We start from the raw sequence: 21,178 nt of genomic DNA, 5'->3' as shown, positions 1-21,178 counted from the left end.
CACGAAGCTGCTCCCGATCCATCGGTGCCCCCCCCAACGCTACTACAACCATCACGGCCCCCCCGCCGTCTGTCCCTGCTGCCAACCTGCCGTCTGCCTCTAGCCTCAACTGCTTGCTTTGAATTCCATCATCCGGACCAGACACAACAGCCGACCAAACGAGACTCTTTGGATAAACGCGCGTGGGTCCGCGTCCCCCCGCCACCCCCAGACTGCCCACCCCACAGTTTGCCCCTACTATCTGACCCCAACTCCTGTTTCCTTCCCCTGTCCAGTCCGACCCATTTGGCCACCCCCTGCCTGCAGCCCAACAGGGAGAAGTGGTTAATCTGCTTCCCCCTCCCCCCTCCTCCTTCTGGTGTCTCCCCGTCTCTCCCTGCTCACGATGGTAGGGAATGAGAGGGGTGAGACCCCTCTAACAACCTCAGTTGCCCCTCCCCCACCTACCCCCCTGCCCAACCCCCAAGCCTCCCCCCCCCACCACTGCTGCCAAAACACCTGCCACCGCCCCCGCTGGGGCATTGGCAGACGGAGGTACCGGGGTGACTATTGCCGCTGCTACGCCCACCGCCCCCCCCCCCCCCGATTCTAGGAAAGCCCTCGCAGTTAGCTGGAAAGGCCAGGGTGCGAAGAAGGGGAAGGGCCCGGCCACAACCACCAAGCCCTCCATGGCAGAGGCTGCCCCCACCGCTGTAGCCTCGTCATCGACCATGGCGTCCCTCCCCGCTGTTCCCTCCACCAGCTCTGCGAGCGTCCCTCCCCCAGCCCCCAGTGCGTATGCCCGGGTGGTGGCAGCCCCCCCCACCTGCCGCCTCGTCATCTCGCCTACCCACCGCCTCCACTACCATCAATAGCGGCCGAGGCCCCTTTCCCCCCATGACCAGGAAGCATGGCGTCCGTTGCCTCCTGGTGCCCGCCTCACCCCATGTGGAGACATACTTGCAGGCGTTGGCGAGGGTGGTAGGACCCACGGCCATTATGGCGGCCTCTAAAATGTACGGGAAGGTCGTCTTTTTCTTAGCATCGGAGGCTGCCGCCCAGGAGGCGGTGGAGAAGGGCCTGGCGGTGGGGGGGTATTTGTCCCTCTGGAGCCGCTAGAAGACCTGGGCATCCGCCTAGTCCTGACCTCCGTCCCTCCTTTTCTACCCAATGCTGCTCTGTTACCCGCTCTCTCCACCCTGGGGAAACCCATTTCCGTCATCAGCCCTCTCCCGTTGGGCTGCAAGGACCCCACCCTCCGTCATGTCCTTTCGTTCCGCCGGCAAGTGCAGCTTTTACCGCCGCCGCATGACGGAGAGGCGCTTGAGGGGTCCTTCCTAGTCCCCTACTAGGGAGCCCGCTATCAGGTCTACTATTCCACAGGAGAGGCCCGGTGCTACCTCTGCCGATCAGCGGGGCATGTCCGAAGAGACTGCCCCTTGGCCCGGGGGGGAGGGGCATCCGAGACCCCCGAGACCCGGCAGGACATCGGCTCCGTCGTTGCCAATGCCCCTGGCCGCCCGAGATCTGCAACCACCTCTCCTCGTGCTCGATCCACTGCTGCTCCTGTCCGGGCCCAAGAGACACCTCCCCTACAACGCCCAGACGAGCGAGGGAGCCCCGCCCTTGCTGTTAACAATCCAGCAGAGCCTATGGAGGAGGGTGCAGCAAAGATATTACCGGGCATAGGAGAGGGCCCGCCCCAAGGAGAACCGCCCCCCCATGTTGCCTCACCGTTACCCCCCTCCGAGCCCCTGACCCATTGCCTCTGCCCCCTGACACGACCCCGGCTAACCAGTCCCCAGACGATGCTATGGAGGGCTGGACCCTAGTCCAGGGAAAGCGAGGCAAACGGAAGGCTCGAGCTCCGCTGCACCCATCCGATGCGGAAGCCCCCCAGAAGACCAGGAAGGGAGGCACTGACACTGAGCCTTCCGCTATGCCCACGAGCGAGATCCATCCGCCGGTGTCGGGAGGGGAAGACAGATATAGCACTGGAAGGTAGAATCTCCCCTCCACGGGAGACCCCCCCCTCCCCTGAGGAAGCCCCTTCTGCCCGAATATCACCCGAACCCCCTGCGAACCCCGAAGCGACCGTCGTAGCGGGCGCCAGAGGGGAGCCCCCCGGGGTGGCAGACGACGACCTCTCCTCCATGTGTGAGGAGATCGAGGCCCTAGGTTTGACCCCGGTCACCCAGGGAGAGAATGACCTACTGCTGGCTGGCCTCGATCTGGGCAACCTTACCCCAGTCCCCCTTTCCCGATGTTCCCTCCCCCTAACCGCCTTCCCGGGCGAGCACCCTGCAGAAGGTGGTCCACCACCTGAGGCCATGGCTGCCAAATCCACCACAGAGCCTACGCCTAGCATCACTGGGAGCCCCCTCCCCACCCCCTTAACCGTCGAATCTGTTCGGGAGGCACCACCTCTCTGCTGCTTGCCTCCCGAAGCCCAGAGCCTCGCCTCTGCCCCCGCCCCCATCCCCACCCCTGTCCCTGCCCAATCCACCTCCTTCTGCAATGCCATTGCCGCCCCCAGGGTTATTTCCTTCCCGTTTTTTGCGGATCCCCCCCAAGGAGCAGCCTTTGCATTTTCCTGCCGCGACCCATTAGGAGCTGCAATTTTCCCTCCGCCATCCTCTTCTACCCCAAGGCTTGAGACGGACCTAATAACTTTAGCCTGTCAGACGCCCCGTCGGTGGTCTGCACCCTGCCTGCCCGCCTCAGTGGACCACGAAGCTGCACCAAGAGCCCCACCAGGGAATAACCCGGAAATCGCAACCCCACCCCCCCATGAGCTGCGAAAAGCGTTGCGACAGTTTTTAGAAAACATCCGTGGCTCCCACAACAGGGTACAACTAGCTCTCCAGCTATGGGGGGACTTTGATCAAATCCTCCGGGCCACAAGGGCCCTTACAGAGGAGGGTAAAGGGAAAGGAAGGCACGGTGCCGCGGCCTACGGGTGGGCCCGCAGCTTCCGTGACGATTTACTCACTTATGGGATGGGTCACGGATTGTTGTGCGACCTGCCAGGGGCTGCGAACACCCCCGCCAACAAGGAACCCCCACCCCCCAGCCCTCCGCATGACGCCCCTCACTATTGCAACCTTGAACACCAGGGGCTGTAGGATGGCTCTCCGCAGGTCCCTGGTGCTCTCTTACCTTCGGGAAGGGGGGTACTCTGTGGTTTTCCTGCAGGAGACCCATACGGATCTGACCGCCGAGGACAGCTGGCGGCTGGAGTGGGGGGACGGGGTCTACTTCAGCCACTTCACGATCCGACAAGCTGGAGTGGCGACCCTGTTCTCCCCCAACCTATGGCCCGAGGTGCTAGGGGTCACTGAGGCCGTGCCGGGCCACCTGCTGCATCTCCGAGTCTGTATGGAGGGGCTCGTGGTCAACCTCGTTAACATCTATGCCCCGACAACGAGCCTGAAGCGGCCGCAATTCTATCAGCGGGTGTCCGACTTCCTCAGCACCCTAGATTCTCATGAGTGCTTAGTCCTGGGAGGGGACTTTAACACCACCCTCGAGGAACAGGACCGCTCAGGGGCCGAGCTGAGCCCGGCCGCTGCGAACATTCTCCGAGAAATAGTTGAACATCACTCCCTAGTACACGTCTGGCGTGACCACCACCCAGATGACACTTCCACGTTCACTTTTGTCCGGATGGAGGCCCATCGGTCACACCACTCTCGGTTGGATAGTATTTATTTATCCCGTTTCCATCTTTCACAGGCCCACTCCTCCAACATTCGGCCGGCCCCATTTTCCGACCATCATCTAGCCACCATAACGGCCTCCCTCCGTGCAGAGAGGCCTGGGCCGGCCTATTGGCACTTTAACAACAGCCTGTTGGAGGATGAGGGCTTTGTGACGTCCTTCCGGGAGTTTTGGCTGGCCTGGCGAGAGCAGCGGCGTGCCTTTCCCTCGGCGGCGATGGTGGGATCTAGGGAAGGTGCGTGCCAAGCTCTTCTGCCGTGACTACACCCGGGGCACCAGCCGACGGAGAAATGCAGCGATAGAGCAGTTGGAAGGGGAGGTCTTAGAGATGGAGAGGCATCTGGCCGCCAGCCCCGAGGACCTGTTCCTCTGCAGAGAGTGCCGGGAGAAGCGGGAGGAGCTCCAGGTCCCCGAGGACCATCGGGCCCGAGGTGTCTTTGTTCGATCCCGCATCCGACTCCTTCGGGAGATGGATCACGGCTCCCGTTTCTTCTACGCCCTGGAGAAAACGAGGGGGGCCAAGAAACACGTCACCTGCCTTCTAGCAGAAGATGGCGCCCCCCTCACGGATCCTGTGGAGATGTGTGGGAGGGCCCGTGACTTCTACACACGCCTTTTCTCCCCGGATCCGACCGATCCTGGCGCTTGCAGGGTGCTCTGGGAGGAACTCCCCATGGTCAGCGTGGGCGACTGAAACCGACTAGAGCTGCCTCTCACCCTGGCCGAGTTCTCGGAAGCCCTCCGTCGCATGCCCACCAATAAATCTCCGGGCATGGACGGGCTGACCGTGGAGTTCTACCACACGTTCTGGGACATTCTTGGCCCAGACCTAGCCACTGTCTGGGCTGAGTCTTTGCAGGGCGGGGTCCTCCCTCTTTCGTGCAGGCGAGCGGTGCTCGCCTTGTTGCCGAAGAAGGGGAACCTCCGCAATTTACGAAATTGGCGTCCCGTCTCGCTCCTTAGCATGGATTACAAAATCGTAGCGAAAGCAATCTTGCTGCGGCTAGGATCCATGATGGTGGACATGATCCACCCAGACCAGACCTATACTGTCCCGGGTCGCAGCATTTTTGACAACCTATTTCTAGTCCGAGATCTTTTGGAACTCGGGCGTAGAGACGGTCTGTCGTTCACCCTCCTGTCTCTTGATCAGGAGAAGGCGTTTGATAGAGTGGACCATGGGTACCTCCTGGGCACTCTGCAGGCGTTTGGATTCGGACCTCAGTTTGTGAGTTTTCTCCAGGTGCTGTACGCTTCCACGGAGTGTCTGGTTAGGCTCAACTGGACCCTGACCAAACCGGTCAGCTCAGGCAAGGAGTACGGCAGGGGTGCCCCCTCTTGGGCCAGCTGTACGCTCTGGCGATCGAGCCCTTCCTCTGTCTCCTCCGCAGGAGGTTGACGGGGTTGGTGCTGCGGGAGCTGGAGCTGTGGCTGGTCCTCTCGGCGTACGCCGATGACGTGCTCCTCGTGGTCCAGGACCCAGGGGACTTGGCGCGGGTGGAGGCTTGCCAGGCCATCTATTCGGCAGCCTCCTCCGCCCGAGTCAACTGGGTCAAGAGCTCTGGCTTGACGATGCGGGACTGGCGGCGGGTGAGCTCCCTCCCACCTGCGCTTCAGACCATCCGGTGGAGCGCAGGCCCGCTGCTCTACCTAGGCGTTCACCTTTCTGCCACGCACCCTTCTCCGCCGGAGAACTGGCAAAATTTAGAAGGCGGGGTGATAGAGCGGCTCCGGAAATGGACGGGGCTACTCCGATGTCTCTCCCTCCGAGGGAGAGCACTGGTGCTTAACCAACTAGTCCTGTCCACGCTCTGGTACCGGCTCAACACCCTGGTCCCGGCCCCGGGTTTCCTGACCGACCTCCGGACATCGATTCTAGAGTTATTTTGGTCAGGAATGCACTGGGCCCCTGTTGGGGTTCTTCATCTACTCCTGAAGGAAGGAGGGCAGGGCCTGAAGTGTCTGCACACTCAGGTCCGTGTCTTCCGCCTCCAGGCCCTGCAGAGGCTCCTTTATAGTGCAGGTAGTTCGATGTGGAGCATACTGGCGCACACCTTCCTGCGCTGTTTCCAAGGGCTCCGATACAACCGGCAGCTCTTTTATCTTTGTCCGAGAGGTTTTCCACGAGACCTCTCCGAGCTGCCGGTCTTCTACCAGGACCTCCTCCGGACCTGGAAACTGTTTTCAACGGCCAGGTCCGTGGGCCACTATGGGAGCAGATCTCCTCACGGAGACCCTGCTACACAACCCCCAGCTCCGTGTGCAGGTGGCGGGGTCCCGCTCAGTGCGCCAGAGTTTGGTCCTGGCGGAAGTCACGAGAGTCGGAGACCTCCTGGACTACGACCGGGGAGACTGGCTGGATCCCGTGACGCTCGCTCGGCACATGGGGCTCTCCAGACCTCGTACCCCCCGGCGCGTACTTCAGGAGGTGAAGGCCGCCTTGACACCCGCTGCTCGGGCTTATCTCAACCGAGCCCTGCGTGAGGACGCACCCTGCCCACCCTCTACCCCAGGCCCGCCGGACCTTTCAATTGGGCCTCTACCCCGTAGATCCCAACAAACCCCTCACCCTTTCACTGCGAGCCGGCTGCATGAACTGCAGCCGGTCAGCTTCCAAATCGCACCACGGAAATATCTATACACACTCACACTTCACACCCTTCATGCCCACACCCTGGTGTCCCGCCCCGATACAAAGTGGCGGGACCTCCTGCCACCTTTAGAGGGTGAGCAACCCCGATGGGCCAGCCTGTATTCCACCTTGGTCCCGAGGCCCGTCGGGGACATTAGTTGGCGGCTCCTTCACGGAGCTGTGAGCACGGGCATGTTTTTGAAACGGTTCACCCCCATCCCGGATACTTGCCCTTTTTGCAATGTGAGGGAAACCTTGGCGCACGTATATTTGGAGTGTGCCAGGCTGCAGCCCCTTTTCCGGCTCCTTACAAATATTTTATTACGCTTTTGGCTACACTTTTCCCCTCACCTTTTTATCTACACACTCCCCATCCGTGGCCCCACAAAATTGCGAGATCTCCTGGTTAACCTCCTCCTAGCCCTAGCTAAAACAGCCATTTATAAAACCAGAGAGAGGAGGTTGGCTAATGAAGCGTCCTGCGATTGTAGGGCAATTTTCCGATCCTCAGTACATTCACGTATCCGGGCGGAGTTCCTCTGGGCGGCGTCCACCGACTCCCTTGACGCCTTCGAGGAGCAGTGGGCGCTGTCCGAGGTTCTCTGCTCGGTGATCCCGTCCGGTTCCCTCCTTCTGACCCTTTGATTGAGGGGAAGAGCGAGAGACCCCAGCCCCAGCTGTTGCCGCTGTGGATATCATCATTACTATCACCTAGGAGGGGTCCTATCACACGTGGTGTACATCCCCTCCAACCCCCAAACCGCCCACCCTGCAGCCGTGCCCATCTTGTCGGGCACTCTCAGGAGAGGAATAATCGGTGACACTGGGCATGGCACTAGGTAACTCGAGGGGGTGGAAGACCATGAGTGTCAAGGAAGCCCCCCCGCTCTAGGCCACCAGGTAACTCAGGAGGGTGGAAGACCACGAGTGTCGAGGAAGCCCCCCCGCTCTGGGCCCAGGCTAGCCTGAACACTTCTCCCTCCTGAAAGCTGCTGTGTTGTACCTTGTGTTTCCTTTTGTTGCATAGTTTTGCTTTATTCTTTTTGGTGATTCCTTGTAAGTATTACACAAATAAAATTCTTTTCTGCTTAAAAAAAAAAAAACACTCTCCTGCTGCCTTCTGGCCATGCTGTATCACAGTTTTAGAACAAAATTTGTGATCTTAAAATAGTTTTTTTACATAACCACAGAAAAGCAATGTCTAAATAAATTCTCTCAGCCACTCCTCAACTAAACATGCAGCAAACAACTCATGGGAATTTGCTTATTTCTGATGAGCTATGGAGGGCCAAGCGCGGGAAGACACCCCGGCCCCAAAAAATCAAACTGCCATCTTTGATTCTCTTTGACATGGGGGATTTTATGAGACTTAATGTTTCTAAAACTGTTACAAACAACCCAGTCACAGCAGCCATCTTGGAATCAATCCCTCACAGGCTGGATGTTGCCCAGGGATGGTTTTCAAGGCATTGAAAAGACTCATTTTGTTTTTTCTCTTGGCACAACAAGGACAATTTTAAGAGAAGGCAAGTTTGTGCTCCAATAATGACAAAGACAGAAGCCTTCATTTTGCTTCACATTCATATATCCTTGGCAAAAAAACACCTTGGATGTTATAAACCTAGATTTTTAAAATTGTGAGTACAAACACTGTAGAAATACCAAAGAGCAGAAATCATTTGGTGCACAATTCTAAAAATCTTCAATGGGAAAACAGTTGAAAGGTGCTTAAATGAAATGAGAGTAGTGTGTGCCCGAGTCTGCCTCCTGGCAAGTCAAGCCTATGACATGTCAATGACAACATTTACAATTCCATTGCTGATCATTCTAATGGATGGAAAGATGAAGGGGATGGGAGTGATGCCATGGGAGATTGGACATGGGAGCTGCTGCCAGGAAGGAAATAGAGAGGAGAGAAATTAAAATATTTGAAGAGAAGGAAAGAGAGAGAAAGGAGGATGGGAAGTGAAGAGAAATAAAGGGGGTAGAAATAGCAGTGCTCCTAAAAGGGAGGAGGCCAAAAGCAACACCAAGATACTGAACAAAACAACAAACAAACTTCGGTTACTACATAAAAGGCCAGATTCTATCCTTGATCTTACTGCAAAACTCTCCCTGACATCAACAGAAGACTGCAGCAGATGGAGGGGAGCATTCAGTCCTACACTTACCACCTGGCCCACTGTACTGCCAACCCAAAGCATGCAAAAATCATGAATCAGCCCCCCCAAAATCATGAGATTATTTAAAACCATTAAATGTGAGGTTCTTTTTTCTGAGGCTTTAGGGGTGATATTTTCAAGCCTTTCTCCACAACCAAAAGAGCTAGAAACTTAATTTTTAAATGAAAGCTGAGCTACTCTCACAGCCATGTGACTCCAGAAACTGGGGGCTTTAAGAAAAGCACCAAGTATCACAAGACTCAGCAACACTGAGGACCGGTACATATCTGATTGTTCCACTTTCAACTGCTTTGTGGCAACATGTTTCAGCAAATGCTCTCTCCCAGGCCACGAACTCTTACTGTTTCCTTAGAAAGGGGAGCAAAGCCTGTGTTTGTATAGCAGGAAAGTGGCCCCTGGATTACATTCAATCTGCTTCGATTAAGGATCTCAAAAGGTTGCCCTGCCTGACAGCTTGATTTCCAGGTTTCAGTTAATCAGAATAGGAGTTCCTATTTAAAGCAAAGAAAATAAGGAATCAGGAAGTGCCAGCCCTTGTTTCTCTGTAGAGGTGTTGACAGGCTATTAAATCATTAGCAGTTCCTTGCCAGGAGCAGCAGAATAAATCTGGGAACCTGACAAACGGACAGCAAATCTGTGCACAGAGACATATACACAGAGAAAGTACATGCTGTTATCTCATAGCTGTGTAAATATTTCAGCTGACATTTCCATTAGATCCAAGCCAGTTTCCCACCAGCGTGATGTGTTTTTTAAATCGGCTTCCACCAGTTCACAATCAATATGCTAACCTGTCCCTAAAGTACAATGCAGGCAGCCTGGATTAGCATCCACAAAGATTACCAAGCGCAGGCATGTACAGAACAGAAGTGGTGTAGATGCATGAAAAAGGACAACTCCCAGAAGACATTACGAAGTTAATGACATGATGAGATTTTTCTTTTTCTTCCCCCTACCATTTAATTACTTAAGAGACCAGAAGGCAAACTGTTACATACCTGCTCAAAGCAGCAGCTTTGTAATTACACTGGAGTGAGGAGAGAATTTTTGTTATCTTGGAGCCTGAATCTACCGTGAAGAAGTTAAATCTGCAGCGCACAAAGGGGAAAGATGATGTCAGACCCAGGGAGCAATGGATGATAGATTATTTAGATTACAGTAGCATCTGGCAGCCCCAAATGAGATCAGGGCCCTCGGTATGTGACGCACTGTACAACCATATAGTAAGACAGCCTCTTTCCTGAAGAGCTAATGATCTATATAGACAAGCCATACAAAATGTGGGAGGGGAAACTGAGGCACAGAGAGGGAAAGTGATTTATCTAAAGGCACTCAGCAAGTCAGTGGCAGAGCTAGAAAAAGAACCCAGGTCTTCTGGCCCCAGGCCAGCATGCTAGCCACAAAGAGAGGAACCCATTATGGTAAGAAATGAAAAGTAATTTTAAATTAATGGACTGAGAGAGCAAGACTGAGGTGAGTTGGTCAGAGCTTCTTGGAAAGTAAAGAGGGGTAGGGGGCTGAAGGAAAAGAAGACCTGAAAGAGGCAGATGATGTGTTTCTCCCCCTTCTGCACCCTCTCCATGCTTTGGAACTGTCAAATCTTCCAAGACATATATTTGCAGTCTCCTATACTGTGCTTTGTAGGGCAAATGTTAGCCCATGCAAATTGATCTACCAGCTAGTTTTGTGGTTCAGTAGAACCTTGAAAGGGAACACAAACCACTGGATTACTGGGGATATAGATCCCAGAGTTTGCTAAGCCAGTCCTCCTTATTATGTACAGCTTGGGAAGGGAGATTCCCTTTTAACAACAGGTTCAGTTCCCCCACAGGAAGCAGAGAGGAGTGAGGGTGGCCAGTAAGGGCTGATAGCTCAGCAGGACTTCCGTGCATAAAGCCATCGACACATGAGCCCTTACCTAGAGAAGTCCTGGCCATCCACACACTCCTTCATTTCTTCAGGGAAGTGAGTCTGCATTTAAAGGGGAACCTCTTCTCTACTCCAGCAGAGGAAAAGAGTGAATCTTTCTGAGTCTGAACCCAGCAGGGAACACCACCCTGTTTTGGACAGACTCAGAAATTAGGATAAATTGTTGTTTTAAATGTCCTCTTTTCTTTAGACCACGTGGTAGCTTTGTAAACAGCCTGGGAATCTGTATACATTAAATCCATACCCTCTTTGACGGTATCCTGGTGTAAGGGTGTTCAGGCTTGTTGCCCCTTTCCACAGCACCACACCGTAAAGCGTGTCCATTAATAATACATCTGTTTGGCCATTGGTGGAATGAAAGAACAGGAGAGTCCTTGCATTACAACCCCAGTATGATCTGAGTTCCCAATGGTGTAGCCCTGGACATCCATTCCAAGTTCAGGCTGCATCGTAAGAGTGAGTGCTGGGTAGATTCAGGGTTGAGCCATTTTGGAGATACATCTGTGACAGTTACATGCATGGTGCTCTAAGTCCAGACAGCCCAGTGAGCTCAGACAAATAGTGCACAGCCATCGTCAGCTTCAACACTGAGGTGCATCGTGCAACGTTCCTGGCTGAGCCAAGCCACCAGGCCACACCGATCAAGATGGAGAAATTCATACTGTGCCTATATATGGAAGGCTAGGATAGCTGCTACCTGCTCTAGTTGATGTAAATTAGTTGGTGGGACGAGCTTGGCTGGCTTTGCTGCACTCCAAACAGCAATGCACTGAATCCATGGTCAATACATAACTGGGCATTGTCTAAATTAACTGTTAAACCTAAAAGACCCGAATCAAAATAAGTCACCTCACCTTCTTGCCTACAGAAAACGGTCATATGCTGCTGGAGTCCAACGCAGCACCTCACTATTAAGAGTTAGACAAACAACCCAATGCATCTGGGTGTCTCTAGCACTACAAGCTTGCTCCCTTTAAATGAAAGGGGGTCCTGAAGGCATGCAAGCATGGGCTTTTCTTCTTACTAGCATTCACAGCTGTGGGTGCCTCTAATGTAGAAATGTACATTGTGCTCCTCACCCTGCTCCCTGCCTCTCCCATCACAGGCAGTTCATGTAGGTACCTATGACAACAGGAGCCAACATGCCTTACTTTTTGCTCCTTTGTCTGCGCATCAGCACTACTGAGATGCTAAAGCAAAACTGCATACAGCTCTGGAGACAGGGTTTCAGCAATGAGCCTCCTAGGAGAGATTAGTGCTAATATGAATTGGCTTCTATCATCTTCTGAAACTATGCTCTGACTTGCTTCCTCTTGTCAATGCTGGTGATAAGTGCCAGATTCACAGCCCTGGAGAATGAAATATCTGTTCTTGGGAGCAGTACGATGTGGGCAGCAGTTGTATAAACGGTCCCACCCTGACCCCAACAATGCCTCACAGCCTGCAGGGGCCATCTCCAGGGGTGAAAGGCTCCTTTAGTACAGAGGATTATGCAGATCAAGCCAGAACACAGCCTGCTGCAAATCCCCAGCCAGTATTTATCAACATGCCATGACTAGTGATCGGCTGATCTCAGAAGGCTCTGAGGTCTGGTTCAGATGAGCACCCAAAGCTGAGAATCTCTGCTGAATTCTCCAAACTGGGCTGGAAGATTCATGAAACTCCCAGTGCTTTATACTGACGACTGGATTGGGAATATTGTGAGGATAGATGCTGCAATCCTGGCCCTGTGTCATTTATTGCTGGAATCAGGAAAAGCAAAAGCAGAATCGTCAAAAGAAGAAAGAAAAAGAACAGTTCAAGTGAACTTTCTCAAACATTTTGGGTGAAAGTACTGAAATAGGGTAGGTGTGTCTTGCCAATGCCTAATCCTCATCCCCAAATCATCTCTTTCCTTGGAATGAGAAAATTCAGAGTCCAGAGCATTGCTGAGTACATACCGAATGGGAAAATTGAAAATAGGTAAGGACAAGATCTGCTAAGAAAGGTGGAAGGAATGGCATTTTCACCAGTCACATGAGGACTTCACTGTATCCACTACATTCAACAGGCAGAAAGGGGCCTTTACTTTTTGCTTTCCTATCTCATTGCACTGAAGAATATTAAAGAGTGATCTAACAGTCTCCAAATCTCTCTTCTTTCACAACACACTGCCAAGCTGAACCCTCCTGTATATTCCTTCTCTGAACTGACACCATTTCTCCAAGGGTCCTGACTGGGTGTTAGTTCTAGGCTTGTGTGCGCCAATGACTGCTTAGAAGTCCTAACCAATATACAAACCAGTTTTTCCACAGCTCCACTAGTTTATTAGTCTTGGCTATTAATTTCTCCCTGACAGGTAGACAATACCAATCAGCAACGTTTCCAGCCGACTGTTCTTCCTCTGAGTGACAGGCGGATGCATCAGTTCCTGCACTGGCTGAGGGGTTGCAAAACAATGGCTGGAAAACACCACAGAGCCACTTCCTGTTGTAAACTCTATCCTCTGAAGAGGCAAAGAAAACAGCCAATGCTCCTGTGGGACAGCATGTTTGTGTTGGCTTGGGAGGGAGGCGGCATGTGACTGTTTCTCTTGTTGGAGTTTTTAGGAGAATTTGCCTCGCCCTGCAGTGAGCAAGAGGAAAAAATGAAATAAAAACAGCCCTATTTCCGCCCAGTGCAAGGAGAGTTCATCTGCAGAGGGAAAGACGATGGAATATGGGGCACTTCAGAATGAGGTGTTTAGCATTTTTTTTTAAAGCACGCTGCCAACACATGTGGCATGGTCTGTCCCGGGATGACCATCCCATCCCGTGATATTTCAGAGGGGGATGGAAAGTTCCCCCATCTCCTCCCTGCCTGTGCAGCAGACACAGCCCTGGATTTGTATACGCTGGAGAATTCACCTTCGGATCAGGTTGCATGTAAAGGGAAATACTGGTGGCTGTTCATCAGGGTTATAGAACTGACAGACAGGGAAAGAATTTGCCTTCAAGATGCTGGACTAAACAGAGACATTAGAGTGACAAGGTGGGGGAGGTAATATCTTTTATTGGACCAACTTCTGTTGGTGAGAAGGACAAGCTTTCAAGGGGAACAGAGCTCTGAGGGGTGCACGGAAACTTCAGGGACTTAGATAATACCCAAAACTGATTGTTTGCATGCGACTTATCCAGTGACCACATAAGCTAGCCCAGCCCAAAGCACTTCGGGATTCCAGATCTAATCACAACATTTGGGGAACTCAACCACGAACTGAAGCCTGGGAGAACTTGTGATCAGAGAGCCCAACCCCTCAGCACAGGCAGCTGGACAGAAACAATTCCTTTGTGAAGCACAGTGCTGCAGTGCAGAAGCCCATCCCTAGAGATGAAAGGAAGAGATGACCAACTGCTTCCCTACATGGCTGACACTGGTGATCTGAGAATAGCCATGACTGAAACCAATTAAAACCAGCAGAAACACTGAAACCAGAATTGTGCCTGCGCATGAGAGGGCCTGAACGTGGCCTCAACTTTCTTGAGACAGTGGATGGCATAAGGAGAGGGCATCTGCTTCATCTTATACCTCCTTTGGCCGCTCCTCCTGAGGCACCTCCACCCCTCTTGGCAGCAGGTAAATTATGAATTTTGCAAACCCACCGGATGGGCAAATAAATTCAAGCTGCACTATGCCACCAGACAGCCACTGTGTCACTTACACTACTGCTGACCTTGGCCTAGAGACATCCCAGGCAGCTGCACCCACTTACATCATGTTCAAGTTTGGCCCTAGATCCCTACAATTAAGTCAATGAACCCTAAGAAGTCTAGCATGTGACTCACTATGAAAACCAGCTGGATGTGCAAAACCATTGCCTAGAGAGACAGCTGCAACCTACAGAGCTTGTGAATCCAGCTCTGAATCACTTCCCACAGGTGAGGATACATGGGGAAGCATCACTGCAAACCTCTCATTCAGCTGTCCATCGCAACTCAAGTTAATAAACCCTAATCTGGCTAAACACCTCTGCCCTCCCTTCCCCACCCATATCCCCTTCATTGCCCAAGCCTTTCTTCCAGCTCTCCTCAATGCCACCACACACTGACTTAGCAAAACTAAAAGCCCCTTTTCTTTCCAAGTTACTGTATACACAGATCACTTGGACCTGGCCTACACACAAAGGTTGCCCCTGTGTAACTTTAAAACAGCATAACCATTCGGGTATGGAATAGCTTTCGTATGAGGAGAGATTAAAAAGACTGGGGATTTTCAGCTTGGAAAAGAGATGACTAAGGGGGGATATGATAGATGTCTATAAAATCATGACTGGTGTGGAGACAGTAAATAAGGAAGCATTATTTACTCCTCATAACACAAGAACTAGGAGTCACCAAATGAAATTAATAGGCAGCAGGTTTAAAACAAACAGAAAGAAGTATTTCTTCACACAATGCACAGTCAACCTGTGCAATTCTTTGCCAGAAGGTTCAAAAAAGAAGTGGTAAGTTCATGGAGGATAGGTCAATCAATAGCTACTAGCCAGGATGGGCAGGGATGGTGTCCCTAGCCTCAGTTTGCCAGTGGCTGGGAATGGGCAACAGGGGATGGATCACTTGATGATTACCTGTTCTGTTCATTCCCTCTGGGGCACGTGGCATTGGCCACTGACGGAAGACAGGATACTGAGCTAGACAGACCATTGGTCTGACCCAGTATGGCCATTCTTATGTTCTTGTTCTTAAAAACTGATTTGAGTTAATCTGGTGCAAACCCATATGTGGACACACCTCAACTGGTTTGCAACTTGCTTGTACTGATTTAGGGTTTGTCTGTACAAGAAATTTCTCTACAGTTAAAACAGGTAGCAAGACCTGTGTAAACAAGTCCCTAGCTTACATCAGTAAGGAGTCCTCTGGCTCCAGCTCTCTAACTCTCCTCTCCATTCAGGGGCACCTACAGAGCAGACTGGGGGGAGAAACCCCAAACAACACTTGAATTGCTTCACCCTAGGATATAGCTTCACTGCAGCGTTAATGCTGGTGACGGGCACTCAGCTCTAAGCACTTGGGCTAACCTAGCTTGGTGAGAGCAGAGACATTGCAAAGCCCTGCCTGAGTGCGCCCATTCCACTGAGCCCATGTTGGGTGGCACTAGGACTGCTGGGGGCATATCCCATGGGTCTTTTTGCTGCAGTGAGCTGAGCTGCTCTATGATTATCTCCCAGCAAATTGTGGAAGAACATGTCTGTCCTTCTGGGCACAGAGGGAATTGTGAGGCAGCACTAGAGGACTAGCAGCATCCATGCGACTTAGCCTGCAGCCTCACTGCAAAGTGGGCAGGTTACCAGCCTGAGTGAAAGCTGCACCCAGGCTCTAGCCCATATCCTCAGCTCAGCCAGCTAGTCTGGGTATAAAGCACTAGCACCCCTCAGGTCAGAGGTTTGTGGGTGTGGACAGGAGCTGGGATAGTGTCAACACCAGAGTAAGGGCTTGAGTTCACGATGCAGTGAAGACACACCCACAGGCTGCTGGGGCTGAGTTGCATCTTTTGATCTCTTGTGATGAACGGGATGTACAGTAGGTGAAGGAAGCCTGTTAGCCCAAATGAAGATTGCACAGAACAGGCAGATTATCTCTGCTCTCTTGCCATCCTGCCGGGAATGGCCTTGCAGCTTCTAAAGATAACAGTCTTTAATTAGTTGTCAAAAGTTGCTAAGAACCTTGCAGGGGGTTCTGTAGCTGTATTTACAGAGCTTTCCATCCTTGGAAACAACTGCCCATCTCTTAGGGTTCAGTAGCAAAGCTCCTGAGTTTTAGAAGTGGTGTTGCTCTGGAAGCCAGGTCTTATGTTACCATTAACCTGTATATGTTAAAAGCTGTGTCAATAAAGTGGGCATTTTATTGCTGCTGCAGCCCTAGTACAAAATCTTTTTGCCAGACAGACTCAGCCAGGCAGGGACAGAGTGGTCAGAAATGGCCAAGGACAGCTCTCTGGTTAGCTAGGAAAATATCACTCCCACTATTCTGACATCATCATTAACTTTTCTGTGCAGTAGCAGGAGTTCAGAACACTGATGAGCTTCCTCCTAATGGAAATTCCAGTGTACCCGTTGCCCAGTGTCCTGTAGATTAAACTGCAAGTTGACAGGAGGGAGGAGTCATTCCCAGGTTCATCAGGAGCAGATGCACACGTCACATTTTATTTGTCCACAAAAAAGTATAACTATTAAATCACAATGTTGATTTGAAAGAAAGAGAGAAAAAAAGAAAGAAAGATTTACTGGTGGAGGAAAGGTTAGAATGGAGTGCGCACTGAACAACAAAGAGATGGTGGAGATGTGAAGGGTATAAACACAAAGGACAGTTTGGTCCAAGAGGGAACGGGATAGTAGGATGAAATTAAACAAAGTGAATCAAGCAGCATATCTGAGCATTTCCTGTTACGGAAATCTTTTCAAAGGAGGAATATTTTCCTAAGGGAAGTGGTGGAAACCTCATTGCTTCCATCATCTAAAACTGAATAAAGCCCTAGAGAGTCAACTAACGAGATCATTCATGCAGTGGCCAGAGTTCGCTCTGGCGGGGAGGGCTAGATAAGACCTACCCCAGTATGCTTCCCTCCGTCTCCCCAAATCTCTAATTTCAGTGAACCTGGTTTTTAGAGAAGCCATTAGTGATTGTTACCAGCTCAATTTTACCTGCTGGCAACCTTCAGTCTTGCTCTGTCACTCCTAATAAAAACATTTTTCCATGCAGAGAGTGACCTAAATGCTACGTGTGGACTCCTAGGTTTAGCAGGGTGGGCCCAATGCCACTATATTCCAATTAGTCATAGGGCTAACTACTGCCCTCTTCAAATGCTGGCTGTATGGAAGAGGTCTATCGAGCAGCACAGTTCTTAGGGATGGTGGACATGCAGAAGTCACACTGGTTTAAAGTGATTCAATTAAAGTGGTGCAAACACTCACATCAATTTAGACCTCACTTCTCTGGATTTGTTTTATGGATACTATTTTTCCACAGGCCCCCCGCCTCATTAAGCATCCAGGACGGATAGTGCTCTGGGGCGACACTGGGGCTGTGACCTGAAGAAGGCTGCTGTCTGTAGGATCCCTGCCTTGCTTGTTGCAGAAGTTGGAAGGTGCGTCATGAATGAGGGAGAGGACTGTGGGAAGAGAAAGGGATCTGATTTACAGAAGTGCTGAGCACTTGCAGCTGAAATCAATAGAAGCTGTGCTTTGAAAATATAAAGTGCTATGTAATGCTAAGTAGTCTGTAAAATTAAGTCCTAGGAATCTCACATCAGACACCCACAATTTACTCTCTCTATGGCTCACAGAAAAAGCCCACAAGGTAGGGTCCCTGTGGAAAAAACAGTATGTAATCATGTAACTAAAGAAAAAAGAAAAGGAGTGCTTGTGGCACCTTAGAGACTAACAAATTTATTTGAGCATAAGCTTTCATGAGCTACAGCTCACTTCATCGGATGCATTCAGTGGAAAATACTAAATAATAATAACTAAAGACTGCATCATAATGTGTATGCACAAGGGGCCTGAATTAAGGTTGCACAGGTATAGGACAGGAAGTAAGAGATCAATCCCCCTTGCAGTGAGCTGAGATATAAAGGAAACTCCATTTGTAGCTCAGTAGAAGGAAAGTCCCAGACATGTTGTGCACAGTTAGAATGAAAGTTCGCCCAGTGGTGGGGCAGAAAAGTTGACTTCCGAAGAGGGCTCCCCATTTGCCTCACCCTCATTGAATAGTTTCATTTTTTAAAATGCAATCCCAGGGGCTAGCCAGCCTCATAGGTAGAAGGCGCCAAGCAGCAAGGAGACACTAGAACAAGCCCCAACACACACAGAAGAAACAACAAAAGGACTACACTATGCGTACAATCAGGCTTTGTGATGGCTTTTTTTTTTTTTTTTGGTCATCCTAAATGCAAATCTCTCTCTTCCCCGCCCCAAACCCCTTGCGTGGTCTTGGAAAGGCAGGCCTCCTGTTTGCTCACTTCTGGGAGCACAGTGGCAGCTGGTAGAGTGGGGAGTGGAGTGGAGTTTATTCAGCAGGTACAAAGTCTCTTTTGTTCCCCAGACAGTGCTGAGCTGCTGCTCCCCGGGGCTCTGGGAGAAGGGGAGGGGGCGCCTCAGTAAAATGACTAGGTTCTGTTTGTGGTATCTTAGCAGGACCACAGCAGTGTTTCTTTGATCCCTGGTCATGAAAAGAGCACAAAAGATTGAATAAAAGAATGAAGACCTATACAAACTGGCTACAGTGACTTTGTCTGCCACAGGACCTCCTCCTGCAGTAGAAGTGCCCTATATTATTACCTCCCCCTGTGATGGTCACTGGCTGTCGGACCCTTTCAATAAGATCTTTCAATAAGATGCCAACATCCTCCCCCACCCCCCATATCCCCCCACATGCAGAGCTCAATACGCCCCACTAAAGCTGCTTTGTGGCCCTGGTACTGAATGCTTGCAGGTTTGCTGCTGCCTGGATACTTGCAATCAGTAATGCAAACAATTCAGTCACCGCAGGTGCAGAATGAACACACTGTCCCGTGCAGCAAGATCTACTTTTCAAGGTTTGTCTTGCTAAATAAGCCCTGAAAGGACATGATGTAGCACATAGGCCACAAGATGCTTGGCTGAGAGCTCATTAAAACTCATTTGAGACTGCACCTTCCTCTGGTATATTTCATGCCTATACTAGGCCCTCTGTAATTTACATTTTAAATTCCTTAAAGCAGGGATCCAGCCATCTTATAGGTTTAGCAAATAGCCTAGCACACTGATGCATGTGCTTTCCTTCTCCACACGCTTCTCTGCCTGGATACTTGCAATCAGTAATGCAAACAATTGAGTCACTGAACACGCTTCTCTTGTTAATCAAGTCTGCAACATTAGCACTTTCAGTTCATGTTTTTGTTCAGGACCTGAAGTAGGCTAATGAAAGACATTTTAAAAGATTCCTGTTGACTGGCTCACTGCCCCCAAGAAGCTATACTGAGAGGGTGCACACAGTGTGGCTTGGTAAAATGGTTTGAAGAAACAGGCTCCATCTGGATCTGGAAAGAGGATGATCACATTGTGAGTCAATACTGCATGCTAGGATGCATAATGTTTATAAACATCATTTATGTACTAAATATAAGAGCAGGTGGTATGTGAGTTACCCTATGCTTATTAGGTGAGACCCCCAGATTTATAACAAGTTGACAGTATGGCTCTTCAATGGTCAAGGGTTGGACATCTCAGCTTCAGTGCACATGATCTTCCACTACCCAATACGAAAGCACAGGCAGGACCTTTACTCTTAGCCAAATAAATACTATGCTCAGCATTTTGGAATCATAGAATATAAGGATTGGAAGGGACCTCAGGATGTCATCTAGTCCAACCCCCTGCTGGAAGCAGGACCAATCCCCAACTAAATCATCCCAGACAGGGCTTTGTCAAGCCGGGCCGTAAAAACCTCTAAGGAAGGAGATTCCACCACCTCCCTAGGTAACCCATTCCAGTGCTTCACCACCCTCCTAGTGAAAAAGTTTTTCCTAATATCCAACCTAAACCTCCCCCCACTGCAACTTGAGACCATTACTCCTTGTTCTGTCATCTGGTATCACTGAGAACAGTCTAGATCCATCCTCTTTAGAATCCCCTTTTAGGTAGTTGAAAGCAGCTATCAAATCCCCCCTCATTCTTCTTTTCTGCAGACTAAAGAAGTCCGGTTCCCTCAGCCTCTCCTCAAAAGTCATGTGCTCCGGCCCCCTAATCATTTTTGCACTTGTCTTTGTTGAACCCCATCAGATTTCTTTTTTTGGCCCAATCCTCTAATTTGTCTAGGTCCCTCTGTATCCTATCCCTACCCTCCAGAGTATCTACCACTCCTCCCAGTTTAGTGTCCACCTGCAAATGATCCTGTTCAGCAGGGAGAGGTGGAAAGTGCGCGGGTGATGTTAAAAAAAACAAACAAAATCTTTCAGACTTCTTGTCAAGACCGTCAGTTGCAGAAATTGTTGCTCTTGGTTATAGTTCAAGAGCTAGAAACACATGCAATCTCTGATGGGGAGAACTGGAAATGTATATTTAAAAACTGAAAAAGGAAATCCTTGCAAAGGAAATATAATCATTAGCCTAGGGAGCTCTGGGCTGCAGGATATTATTGATGCAAACTGCTTACAGTTTCAAAACAGGATTATGCATTTATATGAAAAACAGCATCTGCCGTCTAGTGAGAATAAAAATCAGGGCTCTCAATCTTCATGCTTCAGGGCAAAAAACTGATTCCCAGCTGATCACACTCACCCTCCCTCCCAGATAGCATCACACAAATAGATGCACTTTTTAAAGAATTCCTTCCTCTGAAGCATCCAGGATTAGCCATTCTCAGAGAGAGGATACTAGCAGGCTAGCTGGCTCACTGGTCTATTCCAATATAAGAGATTTACTTATACCAGACAGCCGTAGGACATGCATGGGACTTTACAGATTACATAGGAACTGCACTATAATCAACAATCCTGTCTTCAGCAGTGGCATGTGTCAAACCCTTTGGAAAAAAGTGCAAGAAACCCCGTAGCGGACAATTATGGAATAAACCTGCCCATGGGGAACTTTTCTTACTTGACCCCTGTCATTGAGTGGTCAGTTTGTGTTCTGAAGCCAGATGGTTTCATACCCGTTACATTTATCCTACTTAATGTAATCATGGCTCTACTTAGGTCCTTACATGATGCCCATCACCATGGTCTCAGAACACCTCCCAGA

The 21,178-nt window shown here is 50.5% G+C and overlaps 1 protein-coding gene across 8 annotated transcripts in view; it reads right to left on the bottom strand.

The window, feature by feature from the left end:
* HDAC8 (histone deacetylase 8) overlaps positions 1–21,178 on the bottom strand; it is a 156,097-nt gene that overhangs the window by 59,289 nt on the left and 75,630 nt on the right. Inside the window, exon 10 of one of the 8 annotated variants that reach the window (XM_048863417.2) lies at positions 19,378–19,476. The exons of the other annotated variants lie outside the window; for them this stretch is intronic. Coding sequence (XP_048719374.1) covers positions 19,393–19,476 — 84 coding nt within the window. The 3' untranslated portion in view covers positions 19,378–19,392. Of the gene's footprint in view, positions 1–19,377; positions 19,477–21,178 lie in introns of those variants that run through there. 8 annotated transcript variants of the gene reach the window in all.

This window comes from Caretta caretta, chromosome 9 (assembly GCF_965140235.1).
Source record: "Caretta caretta isolate rCarCar2 chromosome 9, rCarCar1.hap1, whole genome shotgun sequence".
NCBI classification, from domain to species: Eukaryota; Metazoa; Chordata; order Testudines; family Cheloniidae; genus Caretta; species Caretta caretta.
The sequence above is the reverse complement of the archived record's forward strand: the minus strand, read 5'-3'. Positions and strand labels throughout refer to the sequence as shown.